Source organism: Lathamus discolor, chromosome 18, assembly GCF_037157495.1.
Source record: "Lathamus discolor isolate bLatDis1 chromosome 18, bLatDis1.hap1, whole genome shotgun sequence".
Taxonomy (NCBI): Eukaryota; Metazoa; Chordata; class Aves; order Psittaciformes; family Psittacidae; genus Lathamus; species Lathamus discolor.
In genome coordinates, this window is record NC_088901.1 from 1,818,109 (window position 1) to 1,837,406 (window position 19,298).

General features: G+C 53.3%; 1 protein-coding gene and 1 long non-coding RNA gene across 6 annotated transcripts; both read left to right on the forward strand.

Moving 5' to 3' along the window:
- The first annotated feature begins 2,745 nt into the window (after nt 1–2,745).
- Nucleotides 2,746–9,068, forward strand: LOC136023405 (uncharacterized). 4 transcript variants are annotated; one of them, XR_010616575.1, is made up of 4 exons: nt 2,747–2,933; nt 4,436–4,595; nt 4,960–7,756; nt 7,853–9,068. It is a non-coding gene; the product is annotated as an uncharacterized LOC136023405 (long non-coding RNA). The 4 variants fall into 4 exon arrangements; XR_010616576.1 differs by having other exon boundaries at nt 2,750–2,933; nt 4,436–6,057; nt 7,329–7,756; XR_010616577.1 differs by having other exon boundaries at nt 2,750–2,933; nt 4,436–6,057; nt 7,390–7,756.
- Nucleotides 9,069–10,425: 1,357 nt separating this feature from the next.
- On the forward strand, nt 10,426–18,943 carry ZC3H12A (zinc finger CCCH-type containing 12A). 2 transcript variants are annotated; one of them, XM_065697607.1, is made up of 6 exons: nt 10,426–10,533; nt 10,681–11,211; nt 14,226–14,365; nt 15,002–15,236; nt 15,768–15,874; nt 15,999–18,943. In XM_065697607.1, the coding sequence occupies exons 2-6, from the start codon at nt 10,724–10,726 to the stop codon at nt 17,021–17,023; spliced, it is 1,995 nt and encodes a 664-aa protein (XP_065553679.1). In that variant the 5' UTR covers nt 10,426–10,533; nt 10,681–10,723; the 3' UTR covers nt 17,024–18,943. The 2 variants fall into 2 exon arrangements, with proteins under 2 accessions (XP_065553679.1, XP_065553680.1); XM_065697608.1 differs by having other exon boundaries at nt 10,429–10,549.
- Nucleotides 18,944–19,298: the final 355 nt, after the last annotated feature.

Genomic DNA, 19,298 nt, shown 5'->3' on the forward strand with positions numbered 1-19,298 from the left:
GCTGCTGCTTGGCAAGTGGATATGGGCAGAGGGACCAGCACCTTCCTCTCCAGCCCTGGCTTTTCAGACCTGGTTTGTGAGCACGCAACCAGCTTCTTGGGAAGCACAGAACCACAGACCGGTGTTGGAAGGGACCTTAAAGCTCATTCACTTCCAAGCCCCTTCCATGGCCAAGGACACCTTCCACTAGAGCAGGTTGTCTTAGGTCCTTTGGGACCCAAGCCCTCAGCACTCCCAGCCCAGCTGCTCTCTAATCACTGCTGGGCATGGCAAAGCTCCCTGTTAAGCAAACTTTGTGCCATCACCTGCTTTGGTGTCCCTCACATTCTGACCATGAGGTATAAAGAACTGGACAACATGGCCTGAGGTCAGTGCGGGTTCCTGCTCACTGATCTGAGGGGTGTTTCGTGCTCCTGGATTCATTGTGCCTAACAGGTTGTGTAAATCAGTGCAAAGAAAGAGCAAACTTCCAGCTTCACACTCGATTGCTTCATTTCTGGTTTATTTTTCCTCATCAAAGCGTGGGGTTTTTTTTCTTCTGGATTTTCAATATTCTTTCGCAGTTGCTGAATTGCTATTCAGCTGTACGGAATTTTTCCACCCACTGCTATTTTAAAGGTCATTTAATTATTATTACAAAGAATTACAGAAAGATAGAGAATTGCTTAAATGCCTTGAGCTGCAACAGGTTATTAGCGTGGATCTGTTTTTATAGTCATGTTTAATGGATTAGTGTTTGCAGCTGCGTGCTAAGCACAGCTTGGAAGTCTTTGCCTTGGATGGTGTCAGGGTTTGTGGCCCTGAAGGGGCTGAGCAGCTGTGGGGTGCCCAGAAGCCATGAAACCCAGAATGGTTTGGGTTGGAAGGGACCTTAAAGCTCCTCCAGCTCCAACCCCTGCCATGGGCAGAGACCCCTTCCACTGGAGCAGCTTGCTCCAAGCCCCTGTGTCCAACCTGGCCTTGAGCACTGCCAGGGATGGGGCAGCCACAGCTTCTCTGGGCACCCTGTGCCAGCGCCTTGCCCATGGGCCAGCCCTGGATGGGTGTCACCTCCTCAACATTTCCTTGGGGATTTTGGAGCAGGTTTCCCTGGGCTGTCGCAAGAGCAGGGATAAGCCTCTGGCACCAATCCCACCCCTGTCAGGGCCATCATGGCCATGGTGAAGCACTGGGAGAGCTGCCCGGGGCTTCCTTGTCTAGGTGGGACTCTGGGAGCACGGATCTGGTGCAGGATCCCTGGGTTCCCTGGACTCTGAGGCCAGGGATGAGGCTTCCCAGCCTGCGCACAGCTCCACGGGCTCTCCCACACCATCATCCCCTCGAGGGCTGCATCAGCTGGGCGAGCCTTGGCACTTTCTCCTCATTGTGGCTTCCCACAGCATTCCAAACTCCTCCAGGGAAGGCTCTGGGGGCCCTTCTGCAGGATGAGCTGCCCCAGCCTCACAGAGACCAGTGCTGGGTGGGAGCAGCCTGAAGCCTGCGTGACAGCAACAGCCAGAAGCTGGACCACTGGTGAAGCAGGACATCTCCTCAGCTCTCTGCCTGAGGAGCTTGAGTCTTACCCAAGCAAGAAGCCAGACCAGACCCCCGGGTTCCTGCTGCTGGTATTTCTCAAGGAGCTGTTGCACACACAGGTTTTCCCCTTTGTTTCAACAGCACATTAATGAGCAGTCGCTGCTAAAGCAAAACGAAACAGAAAAGAGTCCTCTGTTTTCATGGAAACACGTTTTTTCTACCAAAATGCAGGTATTGCTGGGAAAGAGCCAACTTCCCACCCTTCACAGCAACGCGGTGCTCGGGAAGGAAGAGAAGGATGTGCTGCTCTGTCAAGCCTGCAGGTAGGCAGGAGAACAAACAGGGGCTTGCGAGAGGCACACCAGGTTTATCTTGTGCTCTAAGCCATGGAAGTGATTGGCATTTACTGTAGAGAGAATTCAGGATTATAAACCAAAGGAAATAGTTCCATTTCTGCACATAAGATTGACCAGGCAAGCCCAGAAACGCAACATACATCTACCAACATGACTGAAGATAGTGTTAACCAGGCCTTAGCTTCTCAATAACCTCCTCCCTGCATCACAGCATCCTTTTCATCCCAAATGCTCATTCCACAAAGGCGCGGGGGGGGATGCAACCAGTCACACAGTGTGGACTGAATTGTAAAGCCTTGTTCAGTCCTCTAGGTGGAAGGCTGAGAAAAGAAATGTAACGCTTAGAAAAGGGATACAGGAGGGCTCAAAGAGCAAACCTGAAAGTGCAACCACTTCTTTGCCTGCTTTACTTATGTCAGATGTGAATCAGGCGCGTGGGTTGGGAGGACGTTGGCGAAGGCTTGTGGGGCCTTAACCGAAATAGTCTGACAAACAGACCTCGGATCCCACACGTCGTTCCTGAATATTGTGTCTCTGGAGCCTTCTGCTTCCAGATGCTGCTGTGTTGCAATAAATGCATCACTCCTTTTGTACACTGTTGTGTAAAAGTGGAAAGACAGGCTGGGGCCTGGCTGGGCTGTCCCACTGCGGAGCCTCAGCAGGACTGAGCACACCGGGATCAGGGTTGGGAAGCACAAGGGGTGTCAGGAGCACAAGCCACTGGCCGCAGCATCCCAAGCATCCCTGGTGCTGTGCTAGGGGCAGCTCCCTGTGCCCTGGATGCTGCCCAAATCCACCTTTCCCCAGGAGCAGCCAGAGCCTGGCACAACCAGAGGCTGCTCTGGCTCCGCACCAACACGGCACAACCCACACTGGGAATTCCCCAGGTAGCGAAAGCTCGGTCTTGCCTCATGGGGACAGACTGCGCTCCGAGCGGAGGCAGAGCCCAGCCCCGTTGCACGCCTGCACCGTGTGCATTGCACAACTGGCGTGAAACACGGCGCTCGCCCCCCATCGCAGGCAGCTTGTGGGGCCAGTTAACACCTTCTCTACGCTCACCAGGTAGGAAAGCACCCCTGGGCCCCTGCCCGGGGCTGACACGGGCTGAGTCACAGCGGCTCGGCACACGGAGCGGCGCCCGCTGCCGCTGACATCACGGAGCGGCGCGGGGGGAGCTGCGCTCTCCGGTTGCCTCGGCCCCGCTGACACATCCGTGCCGTGGGACGGCCCCGGGGCAGGCAGCGCTGCCCCACATTGCGCAGGCAGCGGTGGCGGCCCCCGTGTCTGGGGTCTGCGCTGACCCCGCTGCTGCGGCTGGCAGAAGGAGGAAATGAGTTTCCCGTGCTCAGCTCGGTGCCTGCTGGAGCCGGGGCGTCCCGTTCCACACTGCCTCAATGGGAGCACTGGGGACACCCAGCCCTGTGTGAGGGGTTTGCAAGGAGCCAGGTTCCGAAGATGCTGTTAAGGAATTAACCCCTTGGGTTCGTGGGCTGCAGCAGGGCTTGTAAGGGGAGGACATCTCAAGTCCTTCCCTGACCTCCTGGGTGCCCAGAGCAGATGCTCCAGCCTGGGAACACTTGGAATTCATTCCCGGATGGACAGCCTGAAGGGAGATTGAGATGAGCTCTTAGGCGCAAGTTCCTCCCTGTGAGGGTGCTGAGGCGCTGGCACAGGGTGCCCAGAGAAGCTGTGGCTGCCCCATCCCTGGCAGTGCTCAAGGCCAGGTTGGACACAGGGGCTTGGAGCAAGCTGCTCCAGTGGAAGGGAGTTGGAACTGGATGAGCCCTTGCCTGGGGGTGCTGGATGGCCGCTGCCCCTCTGCTTCTCCCTCCTGCTGTAGGCACTGAGAGCCGCCAGGTGAGAGCACATCCCTGTGACTCAGGGAGCAGTTCCTGCTCCCAGGGCTGGCAAACCCCAGAGCAGACAGCTCGGGATGCGTGCCCCTTGCTCACGAAGCCTCTGACACTTTTGGGCTCTCTACATGTCTCCATTCATCCCGGGGACGTGCCTGCAGATGACTAAGAGCTATGAGCCAAGGCAGCCAGCACTGCTGACCCGACTCGCTCCCAGCCCATGTGCTGAGCTGGGTCCCAATGTCACCACGCACCCGCGTGCTGGAGGCACATGATGGACATGATGCAACAAGGCTGCAAATGGGCACCAGGACTCTCAGTGGGGCCCTGCAGGGATCTCAGCCCTGGGCGACTGGGGAAGCTTTGTCTGCTGCCCTGGCACGTGCAGGGCTTCAGAGGTGTAGCTGTGCTGTCCCCATTCTGATGCCCATCGTGCAGGCATGGCAGTGAGCTCTGTCCCCTTCTCCTGCCACCATCCCTGGAGGGGAAGAGCAGGAGATCTCCCGGCCCTGCTGCTCCCTCACTTGTGTGTCCTCCGCTTTGGGTTCCTTAGACCAAAAACTGCTTCTCAAGAGGCATTTGTTCAGCAATGGGCATAAATCCTCTGCTCTTCACATTGCTCTCGGTGGGATAAAATATTCCGTGCCTGTCTATTTAAACATCTTATGTTAATACCTTGAAATGTTTGTTCATCTTCTATTATTCTTTTAGCTCTGAAGTACTCTGGGCATGTCAGAGTACAGCAAATCCATGGCTACAGATGCTGCATCTGAACAAGCGCTGGGCTGAGCAGACAGGGATGCTTCTGGACAAAGGGAGAGCTGACATTTTCCGGCAGAGGGGCTGTGACTGGGAAGGGCTTAGTGAAACGGTAAATAGCTGCTGTCACAGGCACTTGCGTAACTGCTTGGGTTTCCCCATCATGATTTATTAGTTGAGTCTGTAGCTTCTCTCTGCTTTGGCTCTGCTGTGGTAAACCTGAGGTTATCCAGTAAGCCGGGAGCGCTGCTTTGGGAAGGAGAGGGTGCTACTTGAGTGCAAATGCTCTGGGTACTTCTGCTAAACACATCTGCTGGGCTGAAGTGATCACAGCAGGGAGGAATCATGCAGATACTGAGTCACTGGTGCACCGTGGGCAGGGGCAGTGGGACCAATCCTCCCTGGCTCTGGAGCAGGGATGGGGGAAACCACTTTCCCAGGCCCAGCCAAGCCTTTGCCTTGCTCTTTGGTCACAGGGTTCCTCGGGAGCTGCGCTGTGGTTTGTCTGTGCCTCACTGCTCTGCAGCTTTCCCATTCACAGATGACCTTGGGAGATGCAGGCTGAGCTGCACAGTGGGGCAGATGGGGAGGATGAGGATTCACTCCCCCAGCTCCTTGCAGGATCACACACACTCGCACAGCACCACAGGCTGCCCCTGGGACAGCCTGGGCAGTGGTAAGTACGCTGCTGTCCCTGTCCCTTCAACGCTCAGCAGCAATTTCGAGGCAAAGCAGACACCGAAAGGATCACTCTTTTCCTTGACGGAAGCACAAGAGGAAAAACAAAAGTCAGGGTGTGCCCAATCCATCCATCACTGAGGAAATAAAACCATCCTCCTAAAACTTAATGCCATCATTCACTCAGACCAAAGGTAGAGATCAAGGCTGCTTAGTTGGAGCAGTACCTAAGGCCGTGTCTACTCAGGCAGACAGGCAGGCACAGTGACAAGCAAATAAATTACTCTGGCATGGTCCCTCGGGAGTGTGCGCTCTCCTGCAGAGCAAGCGATTGCCTCAGAAACACGTCTACTCCTCAAGGAGCCCTTGGGCTACGCAGGCAGTAAGTTACTCCACAGAGTGCTTATGAGGATCTTGTTAAAAGCCAAGGAATAAGTTCAAGAGAGAACACTTCAGTGAAAAATCAGTGCATTTGTCTGCAGCTGCAAAGGAATCTCATACTCGCGGATGAAGCTCGCAATGGGACGGGTACTGCGGGCGCACAGGCTCAAAACGTGAGTCAGTCAGTTCTGCAAACCCTTGCTTTGCTTCTCCTCTAGCTCTGCCTTGATAACTTCCCTTTTTCTCTGAGAGGACTTGAGCTCCCTCCTCCCCGCTCCCATCACTATGGCACATTGCGCCATCGGGGCCCAGGCGACGTGCGCACCAGAGCGGAGCTCCCACGAGAGGAGAGTGACCTTCCCACTGGTGCCTCTGCCGGGCACGCTTCCAAGCTGGAGTGTGTGTCAGCTGATGGGTTCTCGCTCTGGCAACCAGCTATGATGCTGCCATCAGAGACGTCTTTATTGAGGCCAGCGAGAGAAGCAGATGGTCTCTCAGTCAGCATCTCCATAAATGTGAGTGGTTGCGGCTATAAAAGCAAACTGCTATAAAGGGATGTTGCTAAGCTTTCCTACCAGCGTTACTGCTTGGCTGTCCTCGTGAGGCATGGTGACCCTCTTCCAAAGAAAGGGCATAAATCATCACTTGGCTTTCTTTTTTCCTTTAATTCCTAGATGTGCTGAGTACTGTGTAATAAATTATACTGCTCCCCGTAAAAGTAAATCCAGGCACAGCCCTGCCAGCCTCTTGAATCCCTGCGTCGCAGGTGATGGGAGGATTTAGTCCGTCTATCTGGTGTTGTTTGCATCACCCCGGAGCACAGGTTGACAAGTGCAGTGAACTGAGCCATTAGGTCACCCCAGAGATGAGCAGGGATGCAGGATGCCAAAGCAGTCAGGAGCACAAGGCAGCCCCATCCCCTCCCAGGGAGCTCAAGGGACCTGCCCCTCATTGCTCAGGGCTTGTCTCCACAGGACTCTTAATAAAATTAAATTGAAGTAACTAAATCGAAAGTGGATTAAAGGGCATTAAAATTCTGCATAGAACTCTCGTTCGAAATTAAAGTGGGCTTAATTCAGTTTAAGTTACTCCCAAATGCTACTGGATAAGGCCATTTAAATTGTCCTTCATTAACCGAAGTGGTCCCATATAGGCATTTATAAATGAGGCTTAATTAGCCCATTTTGAAGCACAAGTTAGCTGCCTTGTGCTCCTGCAGGTAGGCAGCCAGGTCCACGGTAACTTTCTGACAGGGCTCCTGGTCGGGATGGGTTAGCATTTGGCATCTCTTCCCAAGGCAGTGGCACATGGCCAGCTTCTTCCCCACCAGCAGATAATACAGTCCTTGAATACCACCTATTTTGGCTGTGTTAAATGTACGAGTGGGAGATGAAAGGCTGCTTCGCTAGAGGATGAGCTCTTCCTTTACAATCTGGGACATGGGAGTGGTGATACCTAGAAAAATGCCTAGAAAAAGATGGGATACCAGGATTTAACGAGACTTGTTCATGAGCAACGAAGCAGACTGGAGGAGAGCGTATGCTGAGTCAGCAAAGAAGTGGAAGGAGACGGAGGGCTGGGAGGGACTGAGCCCATCCCCGGGACAGGGCTCCTGCTGTCACAGGCTACCTCACTGTCACTGCTGCTTATTAGAAGCCCTGATTCAGAAGGTTAACCCTCCAGCAGCATGAGACACTGCTGGCTGCCCTTAATGCCCAGCCTGGGTCTACCGTCTGATCACACCTTCCCCATCCCATCGCCCTCAGTCTCACAAGTTCCTCCTCAGGAAAGGCCCTGGGTATGCATACGCTGCAGGGGGGATTTCCACCTCCTTCCTGTGGGTGCAGATATCTCACAGCAGGACGGAGCCACGACAGCATCTCAGCAGCCCAGCAGTGCCTGTCCTGCAGCAGAAAGGGGATGATGCAGCTGCCCAACAGCCATGCTCAGTGCCCCGCTTCCCATCCCAACCTCCCCACTGAGCGCCTCAGCGCAGGGACCAGGACTATGCCCGTCCCCACCATCCAACCCAAGAGAAGGACAGTCAGATTGTGGTGCTGTGAAGGCCTGAGCCCAAACCATCATCTGTGCAGGATACCTTCCGAAACAAAGGGGTGTTTCTTGGGGGTCTGGATGCGGAAGCAGAGCGTGCAAGTTAGAAAGCACTACTGCAAAGCACCATGAAGGTGCTCAGCACCCCTTGTGAAATCCATGGTAAGGTTCTTGGCATGCCTCTGGCAGACTTGGTGCTGTTTAGGCTCTCTGAGTACAGCTCCTTCCCTCCCCTCGGCCTTGTTTTCTGTTCTGCAGCTCCTCCGGCACTCCCCAGGCTGGGACGACTCAACCTGCGGCAGTGCTGGTTTTGCATGGGATACCGCTCCCGGGGCAGTGGTTTCACTGAAGTCCTGCTGGCTCTGAGCCCCGGGGGAGCAGAGCGGGGCACAGACCTGCGGGCACGTCTGGAGGAAGCTGCAGCTGGAAAGCACCGTGATAGCGACGGCAGCAGCAGCCCCACGGCAGCAGCTCCAGAGGAGAGCGGAGCAGAGGCGGGACTGTCCCTGAAGATGCTCCAGGCGTGTTTGCACAAGGAATTTAACTGCAACGCCTCCTCCGCAGGGCTGCGCACTGGAACGGGTCAATCCGCTCTCAAATCACAGCTAAGCGAGAGCCAGTTTCTTGCTTTGCAATGAGATGCTGTAGGAGCTTTACCCAGCAGCAGGAAGAGGAGGTGGCTCTGCAGGACCTCTCCCTTCACAGGGCACCCTTGCCCAGGGAAGAAGCAAAACCTCCTGCCTTGTCGGTGGTTGTGAGGGGTGCACCAGTGATCCTAGCAGAGCCTTTGTTCTGGAAGCCTTCATGCCCTCCGAAGCTGCAGGCTCCGCAGCAGCCCTTGCAGTGCCAAGCAGCCGAAGCGCTTTCTCTTCAAAGCAATTTGCAAATGTGAAAATGAAAGGGAATGAAAATCCAAAGTAAGCACCGGGAGCCTTGGGGTGCAGCCAGCCCATGACCCCTTTTGACTTCTAGGGTGGAGAAGCCAAGACCCCTCTACCTTGGCATCTCTTCTTACCAAATCAAACCAGGCAGCGTGCTTTGCATAAGTGAGGAGAGCCAGCTTTGTGGCTCTTACTTTGGGGTATTTCCTATAAAAAGCACATCTGTGGCCATGCTTTTTGGTGCAACAGACTTTAGGCTGGAAGCAAAAGCACATAAACAATGCTAAATTCATGCTGACTGGAGTAGATTCCAAAGGAAAGAAGAGTTGGGAAAGCACCTACTTAAGTACTGACTAAGGATATTATCTGTGATCTGAATCTAGGCTCTGTGTGTGTGTTACTGTTGAGTACACAGTGCGGTTTCAGACATGGCCAGAGACAAGAAAAAACGATTGTTCAGGGTAACCACAAGGAAGATGAATGCAAATGTATTCCTGTAACTGGGAGAGTTCCCTTGCTCTTAAGCCGGGCTCTGGTACATGGCCTCAGGGAAGCAAATTTGCAACTACCTTCATTAAATTGTTTAGGAATGATTAATCAGAAGTCAGAGATGCAAAAATCTCGCACATTGTGAAATGTTGGTTCCATTCCTGCCCTTACGCACAGGCCGCAAGGGTGACTTCACACAACACTCAGGGGACAGGTACTGGCGGTTGACAGATGCTTCCTGCTGGCTCTTATCTGTTCTAAAAGCCCAGGGTGATGAGCTTCCACAGGCTGGATTACAGCCACAGGCATCGCATCGGGATCAGAGCGGTGCAAGAGCCGTGTGTCAGAGGCTCCAGCCTCCTGCCTGTTGGGCACGGGGCACGCAGCCTGCATGGGCACCCCCCGGGCAGGGGACCGCGGAGGGAGATGCTGTTATCACCCGGCCGTGCTCTGCCGCGTGCATCCATGGGGTGACCCCGGTGTCACCGTGTGCTGCGTCCGAGAGCAGCGCATACAGAACGCAAACACGGCGAGCACCATTGCCGATGGGCCCAAAGCTCGTGTCGGTGCATTCACACGTTCCTCCTGCCTAAAGCTGCTTACGGCTTAACTCAGCTTGAACCACAGCATCCTCAGCACCCCCTTGGTGACTGCAGGGTCTGACTGAACCCACCGTCCTCTGCGCTCCGTCCCATTTCCCTTCCTTTCCAGCCTCAGCTCCTGGGTGTCCTCTGCTTTCCATGGGCATTGAGTGATGCTTTCCCGACAGCTCTAAGGCCAGGGCCTGCTCCTTAACATGGTGAGAGGCAACGGGTCGGTACCACCTTACACTCCATGTGGGTCAGGGGATGCGCTATCTCTCTTGGGATGCACTGAGCAGGCGTTTTGGAGCTCAGGGACCCTATTGCCATTGGACATCCACCTCCGATGGGGAAGGGGAGAGTAAAAGAGAGCAGGACTGGAGTTTTAAAGTGTGTAAGCTCGGAGTAACAGCAGCCGAGGACAAGCAAACCCTGTGAGGAACCAGCTTCTCCACCGCATTCACCACCCCGACCCACGATGAAGATGCCCACCAGCGCTTGTGCTGCTCGGAGCGGGGCTGAGGGGCCCCCCACGGCTCCCGGCAAGGAGGAGGAGGTGCCGGGAGGACCCCGGGAAGCAGGAGGGCGCATTCACCCAACGAGCGCGCTCGTCGGGGCAGACCTGCCCGCGTTGCAGCACCGTTTGCATAGGAGCCAGGCGCTCGCAGCGGGACCTGCACCGGCACCCGGTGGAGGAACCGGGGACGCCGAACGGGGCTGGGGGGGGGGGGGGTGTGGGGGTGGCCGAGCCCCTGCCCTGCCCCGCTCGCCCGGCGGAGAGGCCCGGCCCGCAGCAGCGGCCCCGCCGGCAGGGCCGCGGCCGGGCGGGGCTCGGGGCGGACCGGGAAGCGGCCGCTGCTCCGCCCCCGCCCGCTCTGCCCTTCCGCGTTGGCGCGGCGCGGCCCGGGCCCCGGTATAAAGCGGCGGCCGCCGCCCGCTGCGCCCTGGCCCCATGGAGACGCGGCGGCGGCCCGGCGGGGGCAGGCCGGTAAGGGACGGGGCCGGTAAGGGACGGGGCCGGGAGGGAGGGCGGCTCCGGGGCGGGGGGGGGGTGGGCCCGGGCAGGCCTTGCGCGGCCCGGCCCGGGGTCGGTGCGGAGGCCGGGCCCCGCTGCTGACGCCGCCTTGGCCCGCAGGTCCTGAGCGTGAGCCGAGCCCGGGAGTACCCCGCGGGGAGCCATGAGCGCGGGCAGCGTCTCCTCCGTCCCGGGCTGGCCTGAGGCGCTCCCGGCAGCCAGGCCGCCGGCGTCCCGGCTTGGGGAGAGCATGAGCGGCAGAGAGCCGAGCGAGGGCCGCCGCCTCGGCCCGGGCGGCCTGCCCGGCGCGGCGCCGCCGGAGGAGATGGGGAGCCCCGGGCGGGAGCCCTGCGACAGCGCCGAGATGCAGCTGAAGGTGGATTTCTTCCGCAAGCTGGGCTACTCCTCGGAGGAGATCCACGTCGTGCTGCAGAAGCTGGGGCTGAACGCGGACACCAACACGGTGCTGGGGGAGCTGGTGAAGCACGGCCCGGCCGAGCGGGACAGCACCGAGACCCCGGCGGACGCCAAGGAGGCCCCGCTGGTGCCGCGGGGGGGAGCCGGGAACAAGAGCCCGGCGCCGGGCCCGGAGGAGATGGAGAGCGACAACCTGAAGCCCATCGTTATTGATGGCAGCAACGTGGCCATGAGGTGGGTTTGGGTGGCCGTGGTGGGCCCGCTGGGGCTGTTGGTGCTCGAAGGGGTGCTGGTTTTACGCGTTCTGAGGCGTGCCGAGAGCTTGGAGCCTGCAAACAGCCGCGGCTGGGTGCTCGGGTAATGTTTCCTAAGGCATCCCGCTGATGCGCACATGAGCATCACGTCTGCCTCGGTGCCTGTCCTGCCCATGGTCTCTGCCAGCCCCTGAGCAGTGCTGACAGGGTTCTGACAGAGGCGGGCATGCTTTCTGGGGCATAAAGACATTTCCTTGTGTGTCCCAGCTTAGGAGGAGGATAACTGAAGATACATTGTCCTCTTACCTAATGGCTTTATGTAAGTTTCAGTAGCAGGAAGTTGCTCAATAAATAATTACAGGGTTAATTAGAGGAGGCTCTGTAATACAGAGCTGTCTCCTGCACTGGAGACCAGTCTCTGAACTGTGGCTCTTGTATTTGAGCTGACTGTGTGTATGGTACAGAGAACAGATAAGATGTTAAAGGGGCTCTCCAGCCTGTCCAGGGCTGCAAGTCATCCTCAGCATCATAGGTGCTGATGGCTCAGTTGGGGCACTGTGACCAGAGGCAGCCTGCGGAGCTGCTTTGGTGGGGGTGCAGGAGCCTTAATATCCATGGACCACCCATGAGCTGAATCCTTATTGGCTTGATGTCCCTGCTGTCACCTTGGCTATGGTGCTGAGCATTGCCTGCCCTCACCCCAACCCTTGATGCTGTGCTCCGCATCTCTACACAAGGAGTCTGGGCTGGGTTAATTTAATACGCTAAGTTTCTGAACTGGGCTCTGCTGTTGCAGTTCAAAAGCAAGCCTCCTTCACTGCGTTTTAGCTTAATAGGCCTTGTAGTGTCTGTTTGTGTACTAAGACTTCTTAATTAAAGCAGAAGTCTGCACACAGCTGCTCTGGATTCCTGTAGCTTTTGTCTAAGGTGAAAGTGCTGAGTGGAGCTTTGCTTGCAGGTGTGGTTTTCTCTAGGCTGTGGCTGGCAGTTCTGAGAATGGGACTGAGCAAAGATGGGTTCAGTCTCCTGTGCAAGCAGCAAACAGCCTGCGACTCCCAGGGGAAATAAGGAATTCTGCTGGCGATGGAGTGAGGTTGGAGAAGAGAAGGTGTGGGACCTGGGTGCATACGGGAGAGCTCAGCCCTTTCCCTGTGGCTCGCCAGCAGCTCTGCAGTCACTTGAGGAAAGGGGCCCATTGTGAGACTTGGGCCAATAGAGTGACTCCTGCAGGGAAGTTTACCTTGGAGAAGTGCTTAAACAACAGAACTGGTTGTGGGGCTTGAATGCGGAGCCCCTTCCCCATGGAAGTTATCCCAAAGAGCCCAGCAGATGTGACTGAGGGCAGGCCAGGCGGCAGTAATGCTGCTGATGGGACCGAGCCCCACAGGAGAGAAGCACTCTGGCTTTTTTAAGCAATTTGCTAGGAGGGGAATTCCATTCTGAAACTTCCTGTATTGATGGTGTGATGTTCCCTGCTGATTCATTTGCCGTGTGTACAGCGGCCTCGCTGAACAGCTCTTGACAAACATATGCAAATCAGAGTGGAAATTAGCTTTTACTTCCTTCTAAGGGAATTTTTTCTTGGCTGCTGCCAAATCAGATCAGCCCAATTAGGTGCCTTCTGGAGATGTGAGATTGGTAGCAGGGACTCAGAAAGAAAAACATCTGCTTTTTGTATGTATCTCTAAAAGATCACAGTGACCTGTGTGCACGCAAAACCAGTCTGACACTGGAGAAACCTTTTAGAGCATCTTTGTTCCCACTGTTAACGTCAGCCTTTCTGTAACTTGGGATTCTGAATGGCCATCGAGTGTCTCTGTAGGTGTTAGCTTTTATGCTGAAAGTACCAAAATACTTACTCTAAAAGCTCTAGAGCTCTGATTTTCCTAATAGCTTCAGAGATGGGTTGAGGGCAGGAGAAGTCAAGTTTCTTTCTGGTGCTACTATGGAATAGATCTTAGCAATGCCTCTGCTGGGATGTAGGTTCTTTGGTAATCACTTAATGGAGGAGTTCACTGGTGTGCTACGTGGAATTGAAATGTTATTGGAGTGTAGATGGGAAGGGTAAACCTCAGGGCAGGAGCAGTGCCCAGGTGAGGAAATCTGACTGAATTATGAGACCAGTTATCTTCAGTATAGTACATCTTACCAGGGTGTTATCATGAAACACAGGCTGTTAGATCCCCAGAATGCAATATAGGGCTGTAATACAGAAATGTTGAATGTTTGCCAGAACCATTATCAGCAAAAGAGCTGATTATGCTGTAACTACTGGCACTTGTAAAACAGAAGCTGTAGTTTCCTCTTAGAAGTTCTGGAAACTATTGATAGGACCTAATAAATAATTAAGCAGCAGCAGCTTTCTGCTTTGGTACGTGGTTTCTGATGCTGTTGTCAAACTTTGTTCTCAAACTGACAAGTGCTGTTAGGGCATTCAGTGCTGATCCTGTTCACAGGAGGTGGTTGGTTTGTGTAAATGCTGGCTTTGTAGCTGATTTGGGGCCATAATATAATAAAGATCTTTAAGTGCTGGTTGTCTTGATGTAAGTGTATAAGATGTCTTTTTTTCCTGAAGTTGTCAGAGTAACTTTACAAGCAAAGCCCTGGTGAGGGTACAGTTTACCCTGGCAGGAATTGGCTGCTGGCAGACTGGGACAAAGGGTGTTGAAGATCACATTGTACTCGGGGCTAAAGATACAGACCTAGAGTCCAGAGTTAAAGCAAAGGTTCTGTTTCAGCAGCTGCAACAACTACAGCTGCTCTTTCCCTCCCAGTGAGGATTTGGGTGTTTCTTGGTCCTCAGGTGCTAAAAGGAACAGTAATTGTGAGTTGCTGATGCTGTTTACACAAGATGAGTAACAAATACTGACTGTGCTGCTCTTAATGCTTCTTCACTAGAGGTTTTCCAAGTTGCTGGATCTGTTTGCTTACTGTATTGCCTGATTGGTCTGTCCATATCCTGAATACTGAGAGTCTTCCTTTTCTTCTTTGCAGCCATGGAAATAAAGAGGTGTTCTCCTGCCGAGGTATCCTTCTGGCTGTCCAGTGGTTTTGGGACAGGGGACACAAGGATATTACAGTCTTTGTGCCATCTTGGAGGAAGGAGCAGCCACGACCAGATGTGCTTATAACAGGTGTGGAAATATGAAAACCAAAAGTGGCTTTTCAGGCTTACTGCTGTGTCACTTAATGAGCTGTAGTTAGTAATTAACTTATGAATGGAAGATCTGAGTAGTAAGAGATCCAGTAAGCTGCTGACCAGTGAGAATTAGTCATTAACTTCTCCCCAGCGTGTTTGACTGTAACGTACTTGACACAGTAGCCTGGACAGAATTTCTTCATGCTAAAAGTTGAAGCTTGATGGGAATTACTCACATTGAGAGGAGTTTGCTCTGCACTTGCAAAGAGCTGAGATTTCCAAGTAACTTTACCCAGAAACCTGTGCCTGTAATATGGCATGACAAAAGATAGGAGCCTGCCAGTCTTAAATCCATATTGCACTTTGCATGCCAAGGATTATGTGGCTGGGACTGACTGTATTACAGCAGCCTCTGTGTGCTCTGAGTGTTTGTGGGTGCCATGCAGGCACTGGGTGTGGGAGTCCCCCTCTGACAGCCTGATGGATGGTGTAAGCGAAGAGATGAGCATACAGGCTGGCTTGCGGAGAGGTGGAGTGGCTTTACATGAATTGTCATTTATTGATGATGTTACTTTATGTGTGCAGAGGCCTTTGGGCTGTGTCCGTGTGTTCACAGTTGTGTTTGTTCTAGACCAGTACATTCTCCGTGACCTTGAAAAGAAGAAAATTCTGGTCTTCACTCCTTCCAGGAGGGTTGGAGGCAAACGTGTTGTCTGTTATGACGATCGATTCATTGTGAAACTGGCACATGAGTCTGATGGCATTGTGGTTTCTAATGATACTTATCGGGACCTGCAGAACGAGCGTCCTGAGTGGAAGAAATTCATTGAGGAGCGCCTGCTGATGTATTCCTTTGTTAATGACAAGTACGTTTCCCATTCTTCCTGTGCTTTTGAATCAGATCTGGGTGAGCTGTCGTGTTTTAATGAAGCAATAGCAAGTGATGTATGAAAAGAACAAAACGCTGGTACAGAATTGTAGAAGGAAGTGTGGTGGGAAGAGTTGCCCAACTGTGACGAGGTACAAAGGCGTAAGAAATTGGAGTCATCTCAATAGCTACTCATAGCTTAGAGGTAGGAGCTCTGCTGTACTGGAGCTCCTAGGAGAGCTTTGAGGCTCAGTTTCCTCACAGGACAATCATTAGCAGGCCCTGCAGCAAGTACTAATTCTGATCAGCAGCAGAGCACAGAACCTTTCCTGTGCCTGCAGTGAAGCATTTCATGTTGGCCTGTACCTGGTGACAGGAAGGTTCTGTCTGCAGTGAATTGGGAAAGCTTCTTGGGGCTCAGATGGGAGTTTTTATTCTTAATCTTTAATGAAATGGGAGACTTGAAGAAGAAATCACACCCTGACCCAAGAAAGTGAGCCGCTCCTGACTGAGATTTATTTTCCTTTAGGTTTATGCCTCCAGATGATCCCTTAGGGCGCCATGGCCCCAGCCTGGATAACTTTCTCAGAAAGAAACCTGTGGTGCCAGAAAACAAGAAACAGCAGTGCCCTTATGGTAAGAGCTGCCTTCTAAATGTGAAGACTGAGGTGTCTGTGCAAGTGTAATCCATACATCTACTAGCAAAGTGAAGTTCAGCTGGTCATGTCATACTCATTCCATGCTCTGCCTTTCCTTGCAGGGAAGAAATGCACTTATGGAATTAAGTGTAAATTCTACCACCCCGAAAGGATCAATCAGCCCCAGCGCTCATTAGCTGATGAACTCCGAGCCAATGCAAGGTTGTCTCCTACCAGAAGTACCAGTGCCAAGGAGGAGAAAAAGGGCAAAAGAGGTTCCCAGGCAGAGCTCTTGTGCTCTACGCCCTCAGAGAGTGATAAAAGCTCCTTGCAGAAGGTCTCTGCAGAGAGGAAAACCTTGACCCACAAGGCAAAGGCCAGTGATGCTGCGCTTCAGGTCAAAGGCTGTGTGTCAGGCAGTGTCCCCCCTACCAGTGGGAGCCACAGGTCCTCTGACAGGTACCAGCAGCCTCATATGGACTCTCTGTCTTGCATCTCTCAGGAACATCTTGACTCGGGCATTGGGTCTCTGGAGAACCAACTGTCTGATATGTGGCCTTACAGATCTACCAGTCACTGTGACCATTCGCATGCTGACCAGGTGGCAGTCTGCACCTGCGGTAGGCAGAGACCCATGTACCCACATTCTCCCAGCTTAGAGCAGAATGGTCTGGTCTCTTACAAGCATGGTTCCCACAAATCTTCTTCCTCTGGTGCTAGCTTCTTGCAGTATAGCCCTGAGATGTCTCACTCAGGACCACCTCACTCTTTCTCAGGCTATGGAGTACCCGTACACCCAGCTAATGCTGGGCAATACAGTCTGCCCAGTGAGTATAATACCCCTCCACCCCATTCTCGTGAGTACTGGTCTGAACCATACCAGATGCCACCTCCTCAAGTGAGATCTTCCAGTGTGCGAGATCCTCGCTCAGTGCAGAGGGCCCCAGGGCCAGCGTATGGGGACTCGTGCCAGTGGGCTGTGTCTGACCAGTTTGCAGAGGAACGGGCCAATGTGCATGTCAAGCTGTGTGGCATATTCCATCCCCATTTAGTTGATGCTGTGATGAGCCGTTTCCCTCGGCTTCTGGATCCCCAAAGGCTCGCTGCAGAGATTCTCACGTACAAGTCTCAGAATCCAGGTATATGAGGTGATGCTGGGGGCAGCCAGGCATGGGAAAAGCTTAAAGGATGGTGTTTGCACTCTGTAGCTGCCGTAGCTGCCTTCTGAGGGCTCCTTCTTACTCCTTGGAAGCATCAGGCTCTAGCTGGAGGCTGGATACCAGATGTGGTATGCTCACAGCAAATTCTGGTCTAGGTATCACAGCGTGCCCCTCTTAGGTGAGAGCACCTTAGGGTCCCGTCTTCCCCGGGGGCTGTTGAAGAGGCTCTGGGTACCGAACAGAAGAGGTTGCAGCTTCAGAGCAGGATTTTCCCTCAGGGGGTTGCATGGTGAGTTAGGGCCACCCTAAATTCCTGCACTTGTTCAGGAACTGAGTGTGACCTTGCTGCTCCCATTAGCTTCAGTTTTGAGATGGTTTAGTGTATGTCAGGCATGCAGAGGGAGGACTTGGGGGGGCTTATGAAAGATCTGGGCTAGCACCTTTGCAGTGGCATGAGGCTTATTTGTGACGATTGAAATGCATTGTCAAGGCTGTTCTTAGCTCTTAACTATGCCTCTTCACTGTATCCTGCCATGCAGATCTGTGGGAAATGGTGGATTCTATGTAGTATGAAGCTAGGTTTAGCTGGCTCTGATTTGGTTTTACTGGTGCATTTCTCTGAGGATGCTTTCCATACCTCTCCCACTGAAGCTGACCTTCCTGAGATGAGGCAGCTCTCCAATGTGTACCACAAGTGCTTAGCAAGCTGCTCGGCTCCCAGAAGCTGGGAGTGCAGCCCTTCCTCAGGATGAGAGGCCTGACACTGCTCCAGAGCTGGGACATGGAGTTGTCAGAACATGAGCGTGACCGCGGTGTTGATGCTGAAACATTGACTTTGCCTGGTAGCTCTCTTAGGCTATCTCTGTACACCACTGACAGGGAGGATTTATGATGTTGTGCCTTGTGTCTTCAGACAGCAATAGCTTTGAGCACCCACTAAACCAGCTGTAGTCATGTCTGGGCTGCTGCCAGTCCTATTCTGGAGGATTCCTTAATAGTTTTTCCTCTGTAAAGCTGTTGCTTCTTCTTCCTACCGATGTTCTCCTGTCCCCTTCAGCTTTGTCAGACTATAGCAGCATCCAGAAATGTAGAATGAGGCTTACTTGGTAAGACTGTTCCCCTCTCCTTCCCTTTTACTCTGAAAGATGTTTTTTTTACTGTAGATACTGTAACAGATTTTAAAGATGCAAAGCCAATTGCTGTAGTAATTGGTTCTGGTCCTGGCATTTCACTGTGCTTAGAATGCAAAGGTGTTTCTTGCACTTGCAGGCCAGAAGCAGTTGATTTGTTGATACACATTGTATCTGTGTGGTTTTGTTATGTGTTTTTAAATACGTCCAGCTCGTGGTTAAACCCAGGTCGTTGAGTGGCAAGTCATGATGGGGAGAGCAGGATACAGCAGTTGGAGAACGCTCTTCTTCCCTCTGACTGTCCAAGGAGTGACCTACCCAGACTGGCACCATGTGCCATAGAAACCACAGGGACACAGAAACCTGTATACCTGGTGAATTATGATACATTACTGACAGGTAATGTTTCATGTTAGTAAGCAAAATGCTTCTTAATTTTAAGTAACCTGAGACTTTGCATATTTGTAAATTACAGGAAAAATGGTTTTTAATGTTATTGCCCAGCAACTCTGCTGCTTGAGGCTGGTTTTAAGTAGGAGCGTCTCGACTCGGCCGTTGTGTTACTTGGCGTGGTGGGGTTTGGTGTTCTGATGGAATGCTGATACATGCTGCTTCTCTTGCAATCAGAAGATTAACATTTTATGCTCACAAGCTGACGTTTTACTGACCTCTCTAGCATTACGCAGTGTATAGCTCATGTACTGAATGGAGGCAGCCGGGTGAAAGCCGTGGCAAAGCAAGAACGTGTGGTATATAAATAAAAACTGCTGAGTTGAATTATTTGGACTCCGGTGGCTTTTTGAAGGCCCAGTCAACGTTTTGGCTGGCTTTCCAGGGAAGTCAGGAATCATCTCCCTCCCTGGGCTTCCTCTGGCAGTCTCGGATCTGCATACGCAGGCTGATGGCAGCAGCAGGCTGATGGCTGGATGCGCTGATGGGCTTGGTAACTGATGCAGTGTCACAGGGCCAAAAATCAAAGCTCCAAACTGCTGTAGCAAATCGCGGCACGTCCAGCGTTCGCTGCTCACGGGGCATTGCTGAGGTTGGCTCCCTGCACAGGGGAGGTGGAGGGAGGCAGCAGTGTGCTGGCGTGTTCCACGATGAGAACCACAGCGGTGCTGGATGTCTCAGG